The 15542-nt window shown below is 69.5% G+C and overlaps 3 protein-coding genes across 8 annotated transcripts; 1 reads left to right on the plus strand and 2 right to left on the minus strand.

Moving 5' to 3' along the window:
* Nucleotides 1–248: 248 nt before the first annotated feature.
* On the plus strand, nucleotides 249–7114 carry APBB1 (amyloid beta precursor protein binding family B member 1). Of its 6 annotated transcripts, XM_069025163.1 has the most exons (14): nucleotides 249–281; nucleotides 773–1433; nucleotides 1887–2065; nucleotides 2353–2409; nucleotides 2485–2588; nucleotides 2975–3011; nucleotides 3456–3593; nucleotides 3709–3833; nucleotides 4494–4608; nucleotides 5236–5320; nucleotides 5693–5776; nucleotides 5896–6017; nucleotides 6472–6648; nucleotides 6716–7114. In XM_069025163.1, the coding sequence occupies exons 2-14, from the start codon at nucleotides 908–910 to the stop codon at nucleotides 6881–6883; spliced, it is 1917 nt and encodes a 638-aa protein (XP_068881264.1). In that variant the 5' UTR covers nucleotides 249–281; nucleotides 773–907; the 3' UTR covers nucleotides 6884–7114. The 6 variants fall into 6 exon arrangements, 3 of the variants coding, with proteins under 3 accessions (XP_068881264.1, XP_068880942.1, XP_068882862.1); XM_069024841.1 differs by lacking the exon at nucleotides 249–281 and having other exon boundaries at nucleotides 644–1433; XR_011154316.1 differs by lacking the exons at nucleotides 249–281; nucleotides 5693–5776; nucleotides 5896–6017; nucleotides 6472–6648; nucleotides 6716–7114 and adding exons at nucleotides 4791–4851; nucleotides 4935–5038 and having other exon boundaries at nucleotides 644–1433; nucleotides 5236–5268.
* A 123-nt stretch (nucleotides 7115–7237) lies between these two features.
* On the minus strand, nucleotides 7238–11684 carry SMPD1 (sphingomyelin phosphodiesterase 1). Its single transcript, XM_069027869.1, has 6 exons — nucleotides 11409–11684; nucleotides 9771–10570; nucleotides 9022–9193; nucleotides 8866–8942; nucleotides 8259–8404; nucleotides 7238–8182 (listed from the first exon to the last, which is right to left on the minus strand). The coding sequence occupies exons 1-6, from the start codon at nucleotides 11652–11654 to the stop codon at nucleotides 7767–7769; spliced, it is 1857 nt and encodes a 618-aa protein (XP_068883970.1). The 5' UTR covers nucleotides 11655–11684; the 3' UTR covers nucleotides 7238–7766.
* Nucleotides 11685–12400: 716 nt separating this feature from the next.
* Nucleotides 12401–15508, minus strand: CCKBR (cholecystokinin B receptor). Its single transcript, XM_069029003.1, has 5 exons — nucleotides 15358–15508; nucleotides 14076–14327; nucleotides 13587–13842; nucleotides 13389–13516; nucleotides 12401–13111 (listed from the first exon to the last, which is right to left on the minus strand). Exons 1-5 carry the CDS (start codon nucleotides 15506–15508, stop codon nucleotides 12594–12596), a joined length of 1305 nt encoding a protein of 434 aa, XP_068885104.1. The 3' UTR covers nucleotides 12401–12593.
* Between the last annotated feature and the right edge of the window lie 34 nt (nucleotides 15509–15542).

Here is a 15542-nt window from a genome sequence, read left to right on the forward strand (position 1 = left end):
GCCGGATCGAGCTGCCCGCCGCCGGCAAGGCCTGGGCTCCCGGTCCCGGGGGGTACTCGGGGGTCTCGGGGGGTATCCGGTGGTGCGTGCCGGGGAGGGTCCGGAGAGATCCCGGTGGTCCCGGTGCCGGGGGGTCCCGGTGGTGCCGGGGGTCCCGCGCGATGCCGGCGCCGGCGCGGGAGGCGGCGCTGTCCCCCCGCCGGCCGGAAGCGGAAGTGACGCGGCCCCGAGCCCCCCACCCTCCCCCCCCGCGACCCCCGGCAGCGGAGCCGCCGCCGCAGGTACCGGCAATGGGGGCACAGAACCGGGGAGGGGCGCGGGTCGGCCCTGCTGCGCTGCGGGGAGTGATGGGGGGCGATGGGGGCTGAGGCCCGTGGAGACCCCGCAGGCCTGGGCCGGGGGAGAGCGGGGGAGGTCCGTGGGTGCGGGGTCCCCGTGGGATCTCCCCTGGCAGGGCCGTGGGGCAGGTGCGGAGGGGCCCCGGCACGGGGTAGTCGCGGGGTGACCCCGGGGGATTGTGGCCGTGGAGGGGACTGGGGGGAGACCCGGCGCCGTGCGGCGGGGGCAGTGTGGGATGCCGGGGCTGAGGGGGATTCTGGTGCTGGGGGGGGGGGTCTCCCCGTCCCGGGGGAGCCGTGGGGGGATGCTGGTGCTGCGGAACGCTCCCCGGGTCCGTGACAGGGCTGTGAGGGGATGCCGAGTCCTTGGGAGGACCCAGGGCCGTGGAGCGTCCGTGGCCGGGGGTCCCCGCGCTACCCCCCGCTCCCCGCAGGCCCGATGGACGCGGAGCCGCCCCGGGGGCTGTAGGACCCCCTCGCCCTCCCCCCCCAGCAACGGCAGCTGCGGCCGGGCCGGGCCGGGGGTCCCGCCGTGCCGGGGGTCCCGCCCGTCCCCGTGTCCTCGCGCCATGTCGGGGGCCCTGAGCAAGCGCAGCGACCTGGCCAACGACAACCGGTGCCCGGGGCTGAGCCTGGGGCTGGGAGCGCCCCCCGACCCCCGCACCGGCCCCGGGGGGGCCCCGGCCGAGGAGCTGCCCGGCGCCGGGTGGGCGAAGGCCGGGCAGGACCAGAACCGCAACGAGCTCGAGCCGGGGCCGGGGCCGGGGCGGTCCCCCGGGGCTCACGGAGGGTCCCCCGGAGCGCTCGAGCCGGGGGTCCAGGCCCGCAATGCCCGGAACGCCGCCCGAGACCCACGGGCCCTGCTGATCGGCGCCTCGGAGGAGGAGGAGGATGATGAAGATGAGGAGGAGGACGAGGAGGAGGAGGACGGGGCCGGGGTCTCTCCGCCGGCTCTGGGCACGGAGCGGGGCCTGCGGGAGCCCCCGGGGCGCAGCGCCAGCCGCCTCTTCGGGGGGCCCGGCCCCGGCAGCGACGAGGACTCGAGCTGGGCCACGCTGAGCCAGGGCAGCCCCGGCAGCTCCCCCGATGAGCCAGGTGGGCACCCGACCCGACTGGGGAGCCCCAGTGACTTTTGGCTGCCCTATGGAGCCCCACGGTGACCTCTCACTGCCCCACAGTTGCCGCATGGAGGCTTCTGACAATATCTGGCTGCCCCACAAGTGCCCCACAGAGCCCCATGGCTGCCCCCACCTGCTCCTTCCTGCCATGCCCCCCTGCTCCTATCAGCTTCATATCTCCCCTAGTCCTTGGCTGTGTGCCCACCGCTACACTCCCAGCCCCGCTGGGTGCCACTCCTGGCCCCCTGGTCCCCCAGCCCCCTGGGCACTGTTCTGTGTCCCCAGCCCCTGTTGGTTCCATGGCCCCCTCTTTGCCCCCTTGTCCCTGTGCAGCCCTCCTGGGGCATCCCCGTGTCCCTAGGCAAGGCGGCTGTGTGGGGCTGTGTGTGGGGTCGGGGCTGACCCCCTCTTACCCCCCCATGCCCTGCAGAGTCGCTGTGGCCGTGCGGTGCGGGAGCACATGGGGACCTGCCCCCCGGGTGGCTGCGGGTGCAGGACACCTCGGGCACCTACTACTGGCATGTCCCCACTGGTACCACTCAGTGGGAGCCCCCCGGCAGGCCCCATGAGACCCCTTCTGATGGCAGCACCCCCACCGAGGGGCCCACCGTGAGTCGGGACTGAGAGGGCTGGCGTTGGGCTGGGAGGTGGCTGTGCAGCCACTCTGGGGCCACCGGGGGGTGGCTATAGGGCGTGGGGTGACCGGGATATGATGGTAGGGTGGTTGTGGGGCGTGCAGGGCACCCGTGGTATGGGCGTGGGATGCTCTTGGGGTTACCGTGGGGCTCCCATAGTGTGCTGCGGGGTGACTGGGGGGCAGCCATGGGGCACTTGTGGGGTGATGGGGGGCCTGCAGGGGGCTGCCCTGTGAAGCTCCCTGACCCAGCCCCCTGCAGCTGTCCTGGACCAGCTTTGCCCCGGCCGAGACCTTCAATGATGGGGACTTGTGGAAGGTGAGAGGGGGTAGTGGATGGAAAAGGGTGGGGGGTCAGTGCCCCTCCAGCCCCACAGAGCCCCCTTGCCCCTAGGACCCCACAGCAGAGGAGGAGGAGGAGGAGGAGGAGGAAGATGAGGAGCCAGGAGTGTCGGACCTGGAGATGCTGTCACCAGGCCCAGGATCACCAGGAGAGGGGTGCGGGGCAGGGCACAGGGGCTGGGGGGACACACGGGAAATGTGGGGCATGGGCAGGGCCATGCCTGGGCCCTGTCAGGAGGTGGGACCCTGGGTGACAAGCAACAGAATGGGGAGAGGTGTCCGGTGTGAAGTGGGAGCTGGGGGGGCAAGGACCCAGGTGTGGGGCAGGGAAATGGGGTCTTGGGACAGGGGTTGGACTTGGGTCCCAGGATCTTAAGGCAGGGGTTTGGGGGGGAAAGTCCAAGGTACTCAGGGTGCAGTGACCCAGGTGTGGGATGCAGGGAATCCCAGAGGGGTCTCAGGGACAGGTGTTGGGGATGGGGAGGCCCCAGGGTCTCAGGGTGCAGTCACTGACCCCCCCCCCCCCACCCTTCCCCTTGCAGCATGGCCCTGGGTGAGGAGGATACGCTGGACTCCAAGGTAGGGCTGGTCTCTCCTGACCCTCCCAACCCACGGGGCCCCTTCCCCACCCCGCTGGGGTCTGGTCTACTGCTGGGGGGCTGAGGTATCCAACCCGGGGGTGCCCCAGGATGTCACCTGCACAGGAGGGACCTCGCCCCACTGTGGGGTCTGCCCTGCCCCGAGGGCCCAGGGCCGTACAAACTGGGGCAATGAGGGGTTGGGTTACTGCTGGGGAGCTGAGGCTGCCCCACACTATCCCTGCCCCCTTGCCCCTCACCATCTCTGCCCCATAGCCCATGCCCCACAGCACCCCTGCTTCATGGTCCATGCCTTTCCTACTCCATGTCACTCCCTTCTCCACTACCCCCCACCCCATGCCATCCTTGCCCCACACTGCCCCCACCCCACAGCTCCTGCCCCACACAGTCCCCAGTGACTCTCGTTTTCCCCCCTTGCCCCCAGGGCCTCCCGGTGCGCTCTCTGGGCTGGGTGCAGCTGCGGGAGGAGGAGCTGGGTCCTGGCCGCAGCAGCAGCGCTGTCAGCGCCTGCATCCGGCAGCTCTCAGGGCCTCGTGATGGCCCCCCCGGCAGCTGGGGGGAGGTGAGTGACCCCAGAGCCCCCCGTGCCCCCCCACATCCATCCCACACCCTCTCCGCTGCCCCCCCCCGGCATCTGCGGGAGCGGAGTATCCTCCTGACCCTCTTGTGGCCCCCAGGCACGGGCGCTGCTGCTGCTCGAGGGCCGCACGCTGAAGCTTGTGGACCCCCAGGACCGGGCACTGCTGCATGCGCAGCCCGTGGGCGGCATCCGTGTGTGGGGCGTGGGGCGGCACGGCAGCAGGTGGGGGGCACGTGTGGGGCTGGGAAGCACAGGGGTGCCCACGTGTGGAGCTTGAGGTGGCACTGGGGTCTGGTGTGGGGGCATGGGGTTCTGGTGTCTGCAGGGGGCTCGGTACATATGGGGCTGGGGGTCCTGTGTGTGCAGGCTGCAGGGATGGAGAGAATCTGGGTTTGTGGGACTCCTATGGGGCTTGGGGGACCCACATGGGGTGGGGGCTCTGGAATCCCATGTATGTGGGGCTGGGTATGGGGGCATCCGGGTGTGGAGGGGGGCCCGGGGCTGGGATTCCCACATGGGTGAGGTGTGGGGCTGTGGGGTCACGTGCGCAGGGCTGGGGGGTGCCATATGTGGATGTGGTCCCATCAGTTGGGCAGGTGGGGGCCACGGGGTCCCAACACTGAGCCCCCCCAGCAGAGGAGAGTGTGGGCTGGGATCAGACCTGCCCCCAGGATGCTGTGGGGTGGGTCCTGGGGCTGGGGAGGAGGGGGTCTGTGCCCCGTCATCACCCCCTAACCCTGCTCTGTCCCGCTGTGCTGCCGGGGACACAGGGAGAGGTATGGCCCCAACTTGTCCCCAGAGGCCCAGTGCCTCCAGTCCCGGCTCGGACCGGGTGGGGAGGGAACCGGAGGATCCTGAGCGTACCCCCCTGCTCCCCCCTAGGGACTTTGCGTACGTGGCCCGGGACCCCTTGACGCAGGTGCTGAAGTGCCACGTGTTCCGCTGCGAGGGGCCAGCCAGTGCCATCGCTGCTGGGCTGCACCGGGTCTGTGCACAGGTGAGACCCCCCAGACCTCCCCAGGACCCCCCTCAAGCCACCCCCTGGCCTGCACCATGTCTGTGCCCAAATGAGACCCCCCCTCTGGCCTGCACTGGATCTGCGTCCAGGTAAAACCCTCCCAATCCCTGCCGCGTTTCTCCCCAAACCATCACTTTGGCCTGTGCTGCATCTGTGTCTAGATGAGACCCCCCAAAAGCCCTTGAGAACTCCCCTCCTGGCCTGCACCATGTCTGCGCCCAGGTGAGACACCCCCCAAGACCCCCTGGGCCCAGGAAACCCACCCCAAATTCCCCTTCCTTGGTCTGCACCACGTCTGTGCTCAGGTGAGACCCCCAAAAACCCGCCGGGACTTGCCCTAGCCTGCGCCACATCTGCACACAGGTGAGACCTGCAGGCCCCTCCAGCCAGCCCCCAGGCCTGTTCCCGGGTGAGCCCCTCCCCACCCCAGCGTCCCCACAGACCTGCTGCAGGGTGCTGCGAGTCCCTGCGGGTGTCCATGGTGTGACATCCAGGAGGGCTGGGGGTGCCCCTTGTATGACATTGGGGGACTGTGGGTCACCGCGGGGGTCCCTGGAGGTCACTGTGGTGTGACATCTGCGAGGGCCGTATCCCCTTGTCCCCCAGCTGACGGCGGAGCGGCGAAGCGCCCGGGCAGCAGGCAATGGCCTGGGGACAGACCCCCCCCGGCTGGGGGACCCTCCCCTGCAGGGTATGGAGGTTAGGGGGTGCCTGTGAGGGAATTGGGGTGGCTCTGGGGAGGCGTCTGGAGGGGATTGGGAGTCTGGGAGTGACTAGGAAGGACTGGGGGACTGCAGGAATGGGGCCCGTGTGTCTGGAGTTGCATTTGCTGGGGTGGGGCAGCTGGAAGAGAAGGTGGCTTTTGGGGAGGTTTGGGGGGGGGCTCTGACAATGTCCCCCACCACAGTAGGGCTCCTGGCCCCTAAGAGCAAGGCAGTGCAACTGGGGGATGTTGGGAGTTCTGGGGATGCTCTGGGGGAGTGTTGGGGTGCTCTGGAGGGATGCTGGGGCTCTGGGGTGTTTTGGGGGGCTCTGGGGGTGTCTGACAGTGCCTCCCCCACAGTGGAGTTCCCAGCCCCCAAGAGTGAGGTGGTTCAGCGCTTCCCCGTGTGTTACCTGGGCTGCGTCCCCGTCGCCAAGCCAGTGGGTGAGTGGGGGACTCAGGAAGGGGGAGGGTGTCTCAGGGGGGGCTCCTCCAGCCCATGGGGGGGAGCTATGGGGAAAGGGCACCCCCGGGGTTGCCCTGACCCTCCCTGTGCCCCTCAGGCATGGATGTGATCAATGCGGCACTGGAGGCGGCGCTGGCCCCTGGCTCGGGGGAGCCCCCTGCACCCACCCCCGTGGTGGTCAGTGTGGCCCCTGCCACCCTCACCATTGCTCACCGCCAGGTGTGTGCCCTCCTCGGACCCCCCCTGCCCTGGGACCCCCACCCACGCCCGCCCTCACCATCATCCACCACCAGGTGCATCCCCCGCCTGGGACCATTACCCTGGCCTAGGGGGGCTGTGGTGACCCCCACCTGCACTGGTGACCCCCTCCTGTTCTGGGGTCTCAGTGACCCTGTCACGTGCCAGAGGGGCTGTAGAGACCCCTCCTTGTACCAAGGAGCCATGATGGCTCCCTCCATCGTGTCCCCATCCCAGCACATCCCAGGGGGCCTTGGGGGATCCCCTCCCAACCTGGGGGGCTGTGCTGAACCCTCCCAGCACAGCGACCACCCCACTCCTCCTGGCGGGAGCCTTAGGCACCCATGTGCCCTGCTGACCCTATCCCCATCCTGGGGGTGCCTCGATGACCCCCTGCTCACCCTGGGGTGCCCCAGTGACCCCCCTGCTCCCCCAGACGGAGGCGGTGCTGTGCGAGTGCCGCGTGCGGTTCCTGTCCTTCATGGGCGTGGGGCGCGACGTCCGCGCCTTCGCCTTCATCATGGCCAGCGCTCCTGGCACCTTCCGCTGCCACATGGTGTGGTGTGAGCCCAACGCCGCGGGGCTCAGCGAGGCGCTGCAGGCTGCCTGCGTGGTGAGTGGGACCCCTGAGCCCCCCCAGGGCTCCCCCCGCCCCCCGCTGACCCCCTCCCTCCCCACAGCTCCGCTACCAGAAGTGCCTGGATGCGCGGCCCCAGGCCTCCAGCTCCTGCCTGCCGGCGCCCCCGGCTGACTCAGTTGCACGGCGGGTGGGCTCCTCTGTGCGCCGGGGGGTGCAGACCCTCCTGGGGACCCTCAAACCGCGGCGGGGAGGGGCACAGACCCCGTGAGTGGGGCAAGGGCATGGGGGGTACGCAGCTGGGCAAAGCAGCGTGAGGGGGCAGGACCACTGACCCAACGCTCCAGGGCACACAGTTACCCAGGGTGTTGGGTTGGGGGTCCTGCCCCCACCACTGCCCCCATGGTGGGTCATGCCCCCCCCAAGGTCCCCAATGCATGTGGCGTAATGAGGGTCTGTGTTGTACTAAATCATTAATTAATAAACCCATTCCACCAGCCCAGCTTGGCTCTGCATTTGGCCTCTTAAAAGGAGAAGCTGCAAGGGGAGGGATGGTGAGGGCACTGTGTCCAGTTTGGGTCTTCCTAGTGTGTTGCAGGGTGAACATGAGGGTGAAGAGGGGCAGTGGGGTCCATCCACACCTTTATTAGGGGGGGTGATGGGAGTACAGGGACTATGGCCTGATCCTAATTGTGATCCCAGGGGGTGAGAATTAGGAGAAAGAGGTGGGGTGGTGGGGTCCCATCATCCCTGATTTGGGTCTCCCTAAGCTGTGGGCTGAGAATTGCGGTGAGGAGGATGAAGGACAGTGGGGTCTATCACACCTGTACTGGGGGGTGATGGGAGCATGAGGACTATGTGCTGATCCTGATCCCAGTTCCAATCCTGGTGGGTGAGGATAAGGAGGGGTGGTGGCGTCCATTGTGCCTTTATTGTGTAACTGGTGGGACGTGGGGACCATGTGCCAATCCTGACCTTGCTCCCAGTGACCTTGTGCAGATCCCGCTCCCAGCCCCTCTCCTGGTGTAACCACGTGCTGACTGCAATCCCGCTCGCTGCGTAACCGTGTCCCAGCCCTGCTTCCAGGGAGACCACGCACTGACTCTGCTCCTGGTGTGGCCACGTCCCAGCCCCTGCTCCTGCCGGCCCCTGGGTCAGCACAGCCGCTGCTGGTGCCAGAGCTCCTGGATGCGTGGGAAGGGCAGCGCGGGGCGCAGGGGCCGGCACAGTGCGGGGTCGGCGGCGCGGCCGGTGCGCAGGGCGCAGAGCAAGGCGGCCTTGCAGGGGCTCCCGCAGGGCTCGTGGGGTGGGTGCCCCTTGTGCAGGTGGAACCAGAACCGCTGGAAGAGCTGCTCGTCGTCCTGCATCCGCCGCACCAGCAGGTCCCAGTCAGCTGGGAAGGCTGTGGGCAGCCCATAGGCCTCACGTGCGCTGTAGAGCCGCTGCCAGGGCGGGGGAGTCCCTGGGGGGGCTGCGTTGGCCTCCGTCAGGTTTAGGATGAAGGTCTCATGGTCCAGAACCGCGTGGGAGCTCCCAGGGTAGGAACCGGCCACCTCATACACACGGTACCCTACGGCAGGAGGGACAGTCAGCACCGGTGGGATTGGGGTGGCTTGGGGGGACACATGGGGGGGTCTGGGGCGCACCGGGATTGAGGTTGATGTAGGTGGTGACGCTTGGTGCAACGAAGGCAACGGAGACGGGACGTGACAGCGTCTCCTCATCGTAGAACAACTCAAACTCGTCCAGGTGCGTGTGCCCGAAGAACTGGGCAGCAATGGTGCCCTCGAATCTGCCACGGTGGGGTGAGTGGGGGGCGGCATCCCGACCTCCAGACCCCCACCCTGGAACCCCAACCCAAGCCTAGCCCTGGGGCTCTGGTACATGGGGTGGTGGTCCAAGATATGTGGGGTGGGGGTCTGGCACATGGGATGGCACATGAAGGGAGAGTCCAGGGCACAGGGTGAAGGTCTGTGTAGGGGTCCAGCATATGGGGCAGGGACCTGTTGTATAGGGCAGGGGTACCATGTGTTGGTGGGAGTTCAGGGTGTGGAGCTGTGCTCTGGCTTGTGGGGTGGGGGGTCTGGTGTGGGGGTCAAGGATGCATGGACAGGGGTCTAGTGTGCAGGGCAGGGGTCCAGCACATGGGGTTGGAGTCCGGGGCACAGTGTGGGGGTCTGGCATGTGGGGTGGGGCACACAGTCAGGGGTCTGGCACATGGTGTGGGGTCTGGGCCAGGGGTCAGGCACTGACCTGTTGACGATGCGGTAGTAGTTCCAGCTCCAGCTGCGCAGGCAGTGGGCTGGGGGGATGTGCCCGATGATGTGCACCTGTGGGCAGGGAGCCGGGGCTGGGGCTTTGCCTGGGGCCCACCGGAACCCCCCATGTCCCCCCAGAAACCACCCCCACCTTCTCCCCATCACGCTCGGCATCTGCAAGGACCCCCATGAGCCACTGGAGCTGCCCTGCAGGGTCAGTGGCGTTGATGAGGAGCCAGAAGTTGGCCTGGGAGCAGAAGTTCATGTTGAGGGAGACAAGGCGCAGCCCAGGCCAGACCTGTGCCGTGTAGAACCCGCCGGCCCTGCATGGAAAAGGGGGGTCAGTGCTGTGTCTGTCCTCTGATCCACAACCCCGCACCCATCCTATGGACCCCCAGCTCTCTGCCACCCACGCTGCCCACCTGCCTACAGCCCCCAGCCTGGAGCCCCCACTGCCCCTGTGCCCCCATAGCCCTCTGTACCCCAACCAGCCATGACCCCCCCCCCCCCCCCATCCTTGCACCTCTCCCCGCCCATGAAGCTGAGACATGTGCACCTAGCCTGGTACCCCCACTGCCCCTCCAGCATGGAGACCCCTCTGTGTCCTGCCAGTCCCGAGCCCCCAGTAGCCCGGAGTCCCCAGCTCTGAGTCCCCAATCCATGCTACCCCAACTCCTCTACTCCAGAACACCCAACAGCCCAGAGCTACCCAGCGCGGAGCCTCCCAGCCCTCTGCCCCCTGATCCCTGGTACCCTAAACGCCACAGACTCTGGCCCCCAATAGCCCAGAACCCTCATCTCTGTGCCCTCCTACCCCTGCAATCCATTAACTCCCCACACCTGGACCCTCAATAGCCTGGAATCCTCCACCCTCTCCCCCCGACCGCGCCCCGTGCCCACCGCAGGGTGTGCAGGGCGGCGGGGGGCAGCCAGTCCTGCCAGGCCTCGGCCATGGCGTCGTAGAGCCACGCGGCCGACTGGTTCCCGCGCACGTAGGGCGGGGGGAAGGCGTTCACCGGGGTGGCCTCGTGGTTGCCCACGGCTGGGAAGACGCGCAGCCCCCCCAGGCGGGCGCGCAGCAGGGCCGTCACGGTGCGCAGTGCCCGCAGCTGGTCCCCGCGGCTCTGCTGCCACACGTTGTGCGCAGGGATGTCCCCAGTCCAGTACGCTGCCGCGAAGCCGCTGGTGCCGTTACCGCTGTCGTTACCGGTGTGACCGGTGGTGTTGGGGAGCTGGGCCAGCAGCGCATCGATGGTGTGCAGGGGAAGGTCACACTTGCTGTAGGTGCCCCAGAACCCCGCTGCCCCCGGCCCGTCGCGGGGGGCCCCGCGGCAGCACAGCGGGTCGGGGCAGGCAGCGGCACTACCCGGGACGTACTGCCGGTCCCAGTGCAGGTCGGTGAGGAAGAGGATACGGGCGGTGGGCGCTCCAGGCGGTGGCGGCGTGGGGGGCCGCACCGGTGGCTTGGGGGTGGCGGGCAGGGACAGGTTCCAGGCGCCCAGGATGTCCCAGTGGCCACAGCGGGGGCCCAGCAGGAGCCCGCAGGCCTCGGGCGGGCGCAGCACGGAGCGCGCCCAGGCTGCCACCACATCGCCCTGGAACAGCTGCACGGCCTGGCGGCACACGGGTGGCCGCGCCAACCGCAGCTCCTGGCACAGCCGCGACGCCACGCGCCCCACGCGTGCCACATTCGGCTCCAGCTGCAGGGGGATGGACATTCGGGATGGCCCCAGCACCCCACACCCCTTGCTATCCTCGCTGCCCTGCAACCCCCAGCTCCCCAGGACAGACCCCACACACTGAACTCCAGCTGCTGTCACCGGCTTGTACCCGTCAGCACCCCCGGGATGGGCACGGCACGCCAGCTGCCATCTCTGTGCCGCGCCCACCAGCTCCCCGGCATGGACCCCACACCCCGACCGCTGGCTGCTGTCAGTGTCCCACACCCGCCGGCCACCCCGGCCCACTCAGCTGGATATCCCGAGGCCAGAAGGGACCCACACGGGTCCCCAGCCCCTCTGTTCCCCCAGCCCGGTTCCCTCCTCCCTCCCTTCCCTTCCCTTGCCGGCCCCGTCCTCTGAGAAGGATTCACCGACCCCTCCCAGCCTGTCCATGTCCCCGTTCCTGTTCCTGTTCCTGTTCCTGTCCCAGTCCGTCCCCGTTCCCCCAAGCGGAGCCACTGGCATGACCCGGCCCGTCCCTGCCTCCGTTCCCGTCCCTCTTTCAGCCGTCCCAGCCTGTCATTCTCCCCGTCCCCGCCCGTCCCTGTCCCCATTCCCAGCCTGGTCTCGTGTCTGTCACAAGCCCCGACCTGCCCCAGCCGGTCCCGTCACGAGGGACTGGCCCGGCCTGTCTCTGTCCCGTCTCTGTCCCTTCCCGTCCCGTCCCCTCTGTCCCCGCTCCCGTCCCAGCCCTGTCGCCTCCGCTCCCCTCGTCCCGGTGTTCCGGTGTCCACCCATCCCCGTGCCTCGCCCGGTGTTTCGGTGTCGCCCCGGTGCCCCCCGTGTCCCGGTGCTCCCCGATGCCCCCCGTGCCCACCTGCAGCGCCAGGTCCAGCGCCCCGAAGAGCACCCGGCAGGCCGGGCACGACAAGTTCCGCCAGCCCCAGCGCGGCGCCGCCGCCACCAGCTGCTCCCCGGGGCCGAGTGGCGACCCCGCCGACACCGGCAGCGACAGCAGCGACAGCGCAGCCAGGGCCAGCGACAGCGCAGCCAGGGCCAGCGACAGCAATCGCCACGGTGACGGCGCCATCAGCCCCGGCTGGGCTCGAGCCCCGGCGGCCATGGCCGAGGGAAGGGGGCGGGGCGGGGCGGCCCCCGAGCGCCGGCGGTCATGGCCGGGCGGGGCGGGGCCTGGCGCGGGGGGCGTGGCCGCGAGGGAGGCGTGACCAATACCCGCGGAGGTGAGCGGGGAGGGGGCGTGGCCACCCGGGGCGGGGAGCCGTATGCAAATAAAGGAGCCGGCCTGCGTGGCGCGCGGGGGCCGATGGGAATCGGAGTCCTGGGGACGGCGTGGTCCCGGGGGGTCCTCCTGGCCTGCGGTCACAGCCCCGCTGCGGCGATGGGTTCACCGGACCCGGGGGTCCCACCCCCCCAGCTACCGCCGCCGCCGGGCTCAGGAGTTCCCGCAGCGGAGGGTCCCATCCCGCCGCCCCCCGCGCCTTGCGCGGTGCCGACCCCACGTCCCGCCCGGAGCTGCCCCGCGGAGCCTCCGTGCCGGCCGGGCAGGAGCGGTGGGAGCAGCGGCGCAGGTGGGCATGGGGTCAGTTTATTGTGACTGTAGCCGGGGAGCAGCGCGGGGACAGCCCGGGCTGAGCTGGGGGTGCCTCGACCTCCCTCAGCCTCCGACCTGCCCAGCCCCAAGGTTCCTCCCGCCCAGTCCCTCGCCCCCACCCAGCCGGGGACTCGGGGGCACAGGGATGGAGCGCGGGATGGGGCGTAAGGGTGTCCCGGGAGGGCGGGAGGCTGGGGGTGCCCTGATCTGGGAGGCACCAGAGAGGGGCACGGGGGGTGCTGGCAGCACCCGGGGGAGGCAGGGCGGGGTTCATGCTCGGGGGGGTCCTGCTGGGAGTGTCTAGCTCAGGGGTCCCAGGCTGCTGAGGATGGTGTAGCTGAACTTGGAGAGCAAGGTGCTGGCCATGGGGGGCTCATGGGGGTCCAGCTCACGTGGGTGCCAGGCACTGGTGTTGGAGGGCTCAGGGGGTTCCAGCTCAGGGGCGCCGGCTCAGGGGGGTCCCAGGCTGCTGACAGTGGTGTAGCTGAACTTGGAGAGCGAGGCGCTGGCCATGGGGGGCTCGTCCTCAGGCAGGCGGCGGGGGCAGGCGCGGCGGCACCCCCAGCCCGCACAGGTGGCGCCGAAGGCCTTGCGGAAGCGGCGGTTCATGAAGCAGTAGATGAGGGGGTTGGCGCAGGCTGAGGTGTACGAGAGCAGGTGGATGAAGGCGATGGGGGTCCCCGAGAGTGCCCGCTGGGCTGCCCGCGGGGCAAAGGCACGCCAGGTGTTGGCGGCGAAGATGGGCAGCCAGCAGAGGAAGAACATGGCCACGATGACCACCAGCATGCGGATCACGCGCCGCTTGGCCGCCAGCTGGGCCCCCGAGCTGTTGATGCGTGCCCCATCCTGCTGCGCAGCCGCCCCCAGCGCCCGCAGCTCCAGTGCTGCGCCTGGACGTGACAGCTGCAGGTAGCACCCATCGCCCTCATCACAGGCGGGTGCTGGGTCCCCCCCGATGCCGTGCTGGGCTGTGGAGTGAGGAGGCATGGTCACGGCCATGGCACTGTAGGGACACGCTGCATCCCAACACCATGGGAGCATCCTCCAGGAGGGGGGTGGGATGGGGTGCAGGGGACATGGAAGTGGACATGGCACCATGGGGACATGCTGCACCCCAAGGCTACAAGGAGGTCTCCAGGAAAGGGAGGTGGCCCCGAGGAGCCCACCACTGTGGGGAGCAGGGGTGAGGGCTCAGCCCTCCCTCTCCTCCTGGGGTGGGCACTCTGCCACGCCCCATCCCCTCACCTGCCACCTCCCTCTTGACGTCCAGCTCGAAGCGGATGCCACGGTAGAGCTCACGGGAGATGAGCCCGTATGCCACCGTCATCACCACGCCTGGGATGAAGAAGAGGACGAGGAGCAGCAGGACGTACCTGGGACAGGTGGCCCCCGTCACTTGGCATCCCCTCACCCCTGCGTTCCCCCTCCCTCCCCGGGACTCACCAGACCTGCCGGATGCGCTCGCTGGGCCAGTGGTGTGTGCATTGTGCGGGGGGTGGCCGGGGGGCGGCGGGGCGCGTGGTGCTGTACACGGCGTAGGGCAGCATCAGCAGCGCTGCCAGAGCCCAGGTGCCGGCGATGACGCGGCAGGCATGGGACCGTGTCTGCCAGGCGCGCGACTGCAGTGGGTTGCAGATGGCACTGTACCGCTCGATGGCAATGGCCACCAGGCTGAAGGTGGACACGGCCACCGAGACCCCTGCGGGAGGCAGGGGGTGTCAGTGGGCATGGTGTGATGCTGCAGGCCCCCACCTCCTCCCGAAGCCCCCCAGCATGTTCCATGTACCTGTGAGGTAGGGATAAGCCCCCTACATATCCACGCGGTAGGGATGAGCCCCCTCCCTGTGCCCCTGTGTACCACCAAGGTAGGGATGTGCTGTGTCCCCCCATACCCACGAGGTAGGGACAAGCCCCCACTGTGCCCCACCCTACCCATGAGGTAGGCGACAAGCTTGCAGACGACGTCGCCGAAGATGAAGGCACCCATGAGGCCGGGCAGCAGGGTGAAGGGCATGCAGCACAGTGCCAGGAGCAGGTCACTCAGTGCGAGGGACAGCAGGAAGCAGTTGGTGACGGTGCGCAGTCGCCGGTTCAGCGCCAGCACGGCCACCACCAGCGCATTGCCCCCGACGCTCAGCACGAAGATCAGCGCGTACAGCACCACGCGCACCGCCACGTCCAGCTCTGTGGGCAGCAGGGCACCGGCGCTGCATTGGGACCCTGGGTGCACCCCAGAGGCACCACGAGGGCACCCCAGAGGCACCCAGGTGGCACCCTAGAGGCACTCTGAAAGCACTTCTGAGGGCACCATAGAGACCCCCCCACGGCACCCCAAGGGTAGCCCGGTGGCACCCCAGAGACACTCTGAAGGCACCCCAAAGGCACCCCAGCACAGGCCCAGGCACCGGGACACCGGGGCTCCAGTGTGACTGGCGTGGGTTCGCTGGGGACCCATCAGACGAGTGCATCGTTTCCCCCCCGTCTGGCAGCCGCCGGGATTTGGGGTGAACCCCGTGCCCCCTGGCTCAGTTCCGTGAGGCTGGGGGACCCTCACCCAGGTGGGTGCTCCCCAGCACAATTCTGTGAGGCTGGGGAACCCTCATCTGGGTGAGTGCCCCCATCCTGCTCACCCTCCGCCTCGGTGCTGAGCTGCGGCTCCCCCCGGCAGCGCGGGGACCGGGGACCGGGGACGTGCAGCCCGGAAAGGGGAGTGACAAGCCGGACTAGGGGCTCCAGCCGGGCGGTGGGATGGGGTTAGCGGTCTTGGCTCTGGTGGTGGGGTGGGATGGGGGCGGCGCAGTCGAGGGTCCAGTTGGAGGTCCCGGCCCCGGCAGTGGGGCAGCGGTGCGGCGCGGGCGGTGTCTGTGTCCCTGTCGGAGACCCCTCCGGCCTCCTGCTGCCGCCGGCACAGCGCGGCGTGCTCCCTCCGGGCAGCGCCGAGATCCTCACCGGGACCACTGGGCAATGCCGGGGCCGCCGAGCCCCCGCCCGGGGCGCGGGGGTCGGGGACGATGGGTGCGATGAGGGGCACGGCGGGGGACGGGGGCGGCATCGGTCAGGGACCGGGAGAACCGGAGCGCGGGGCGGCGGGCGCCGGGGTGGCACGGCGGGACGAAGCGGGGTGCTGGCGTGCCGAGGGGCGCAGGGCCGGGCACGGAGGGGGGGTCCCCTCCCGGGTCCATCCCGCTCCTTCCCCCCCCGCCCCCGCTCTCACCTCTGGGCGCCGGGGGCCCGCGGAGGCCCCTGCGGAGGAGGTCGCAGACCGAGCCGTTGGTCCCGGTGCCGGTGCCGGGTCCGTTCCCGGTGCCGTTCCCGAAGCGGCAGAGCATCTCCTGCAGCGACTCGTTGAGGGGCCGGGGGTCCATGGCGGGGACCCCCCACCTCCCCCCGCCCCTCCTC

Source organism: Aphelocoma coerulescens, chromosome 1 (assembly GCF_041296385.1).
Source record: "Aphelocoma coerulescens isolate FSJ_1873_10779 chromosome 1, UR_Acoe_1.0, whole genome shotgun sequence".
Classification (NCBI taxonomy): Eukaryota; Metazoa; Chordata; class Aves; order Passeriformes; family Corvidae; genus Aphelocoma; species Aphelocoma coerulescens.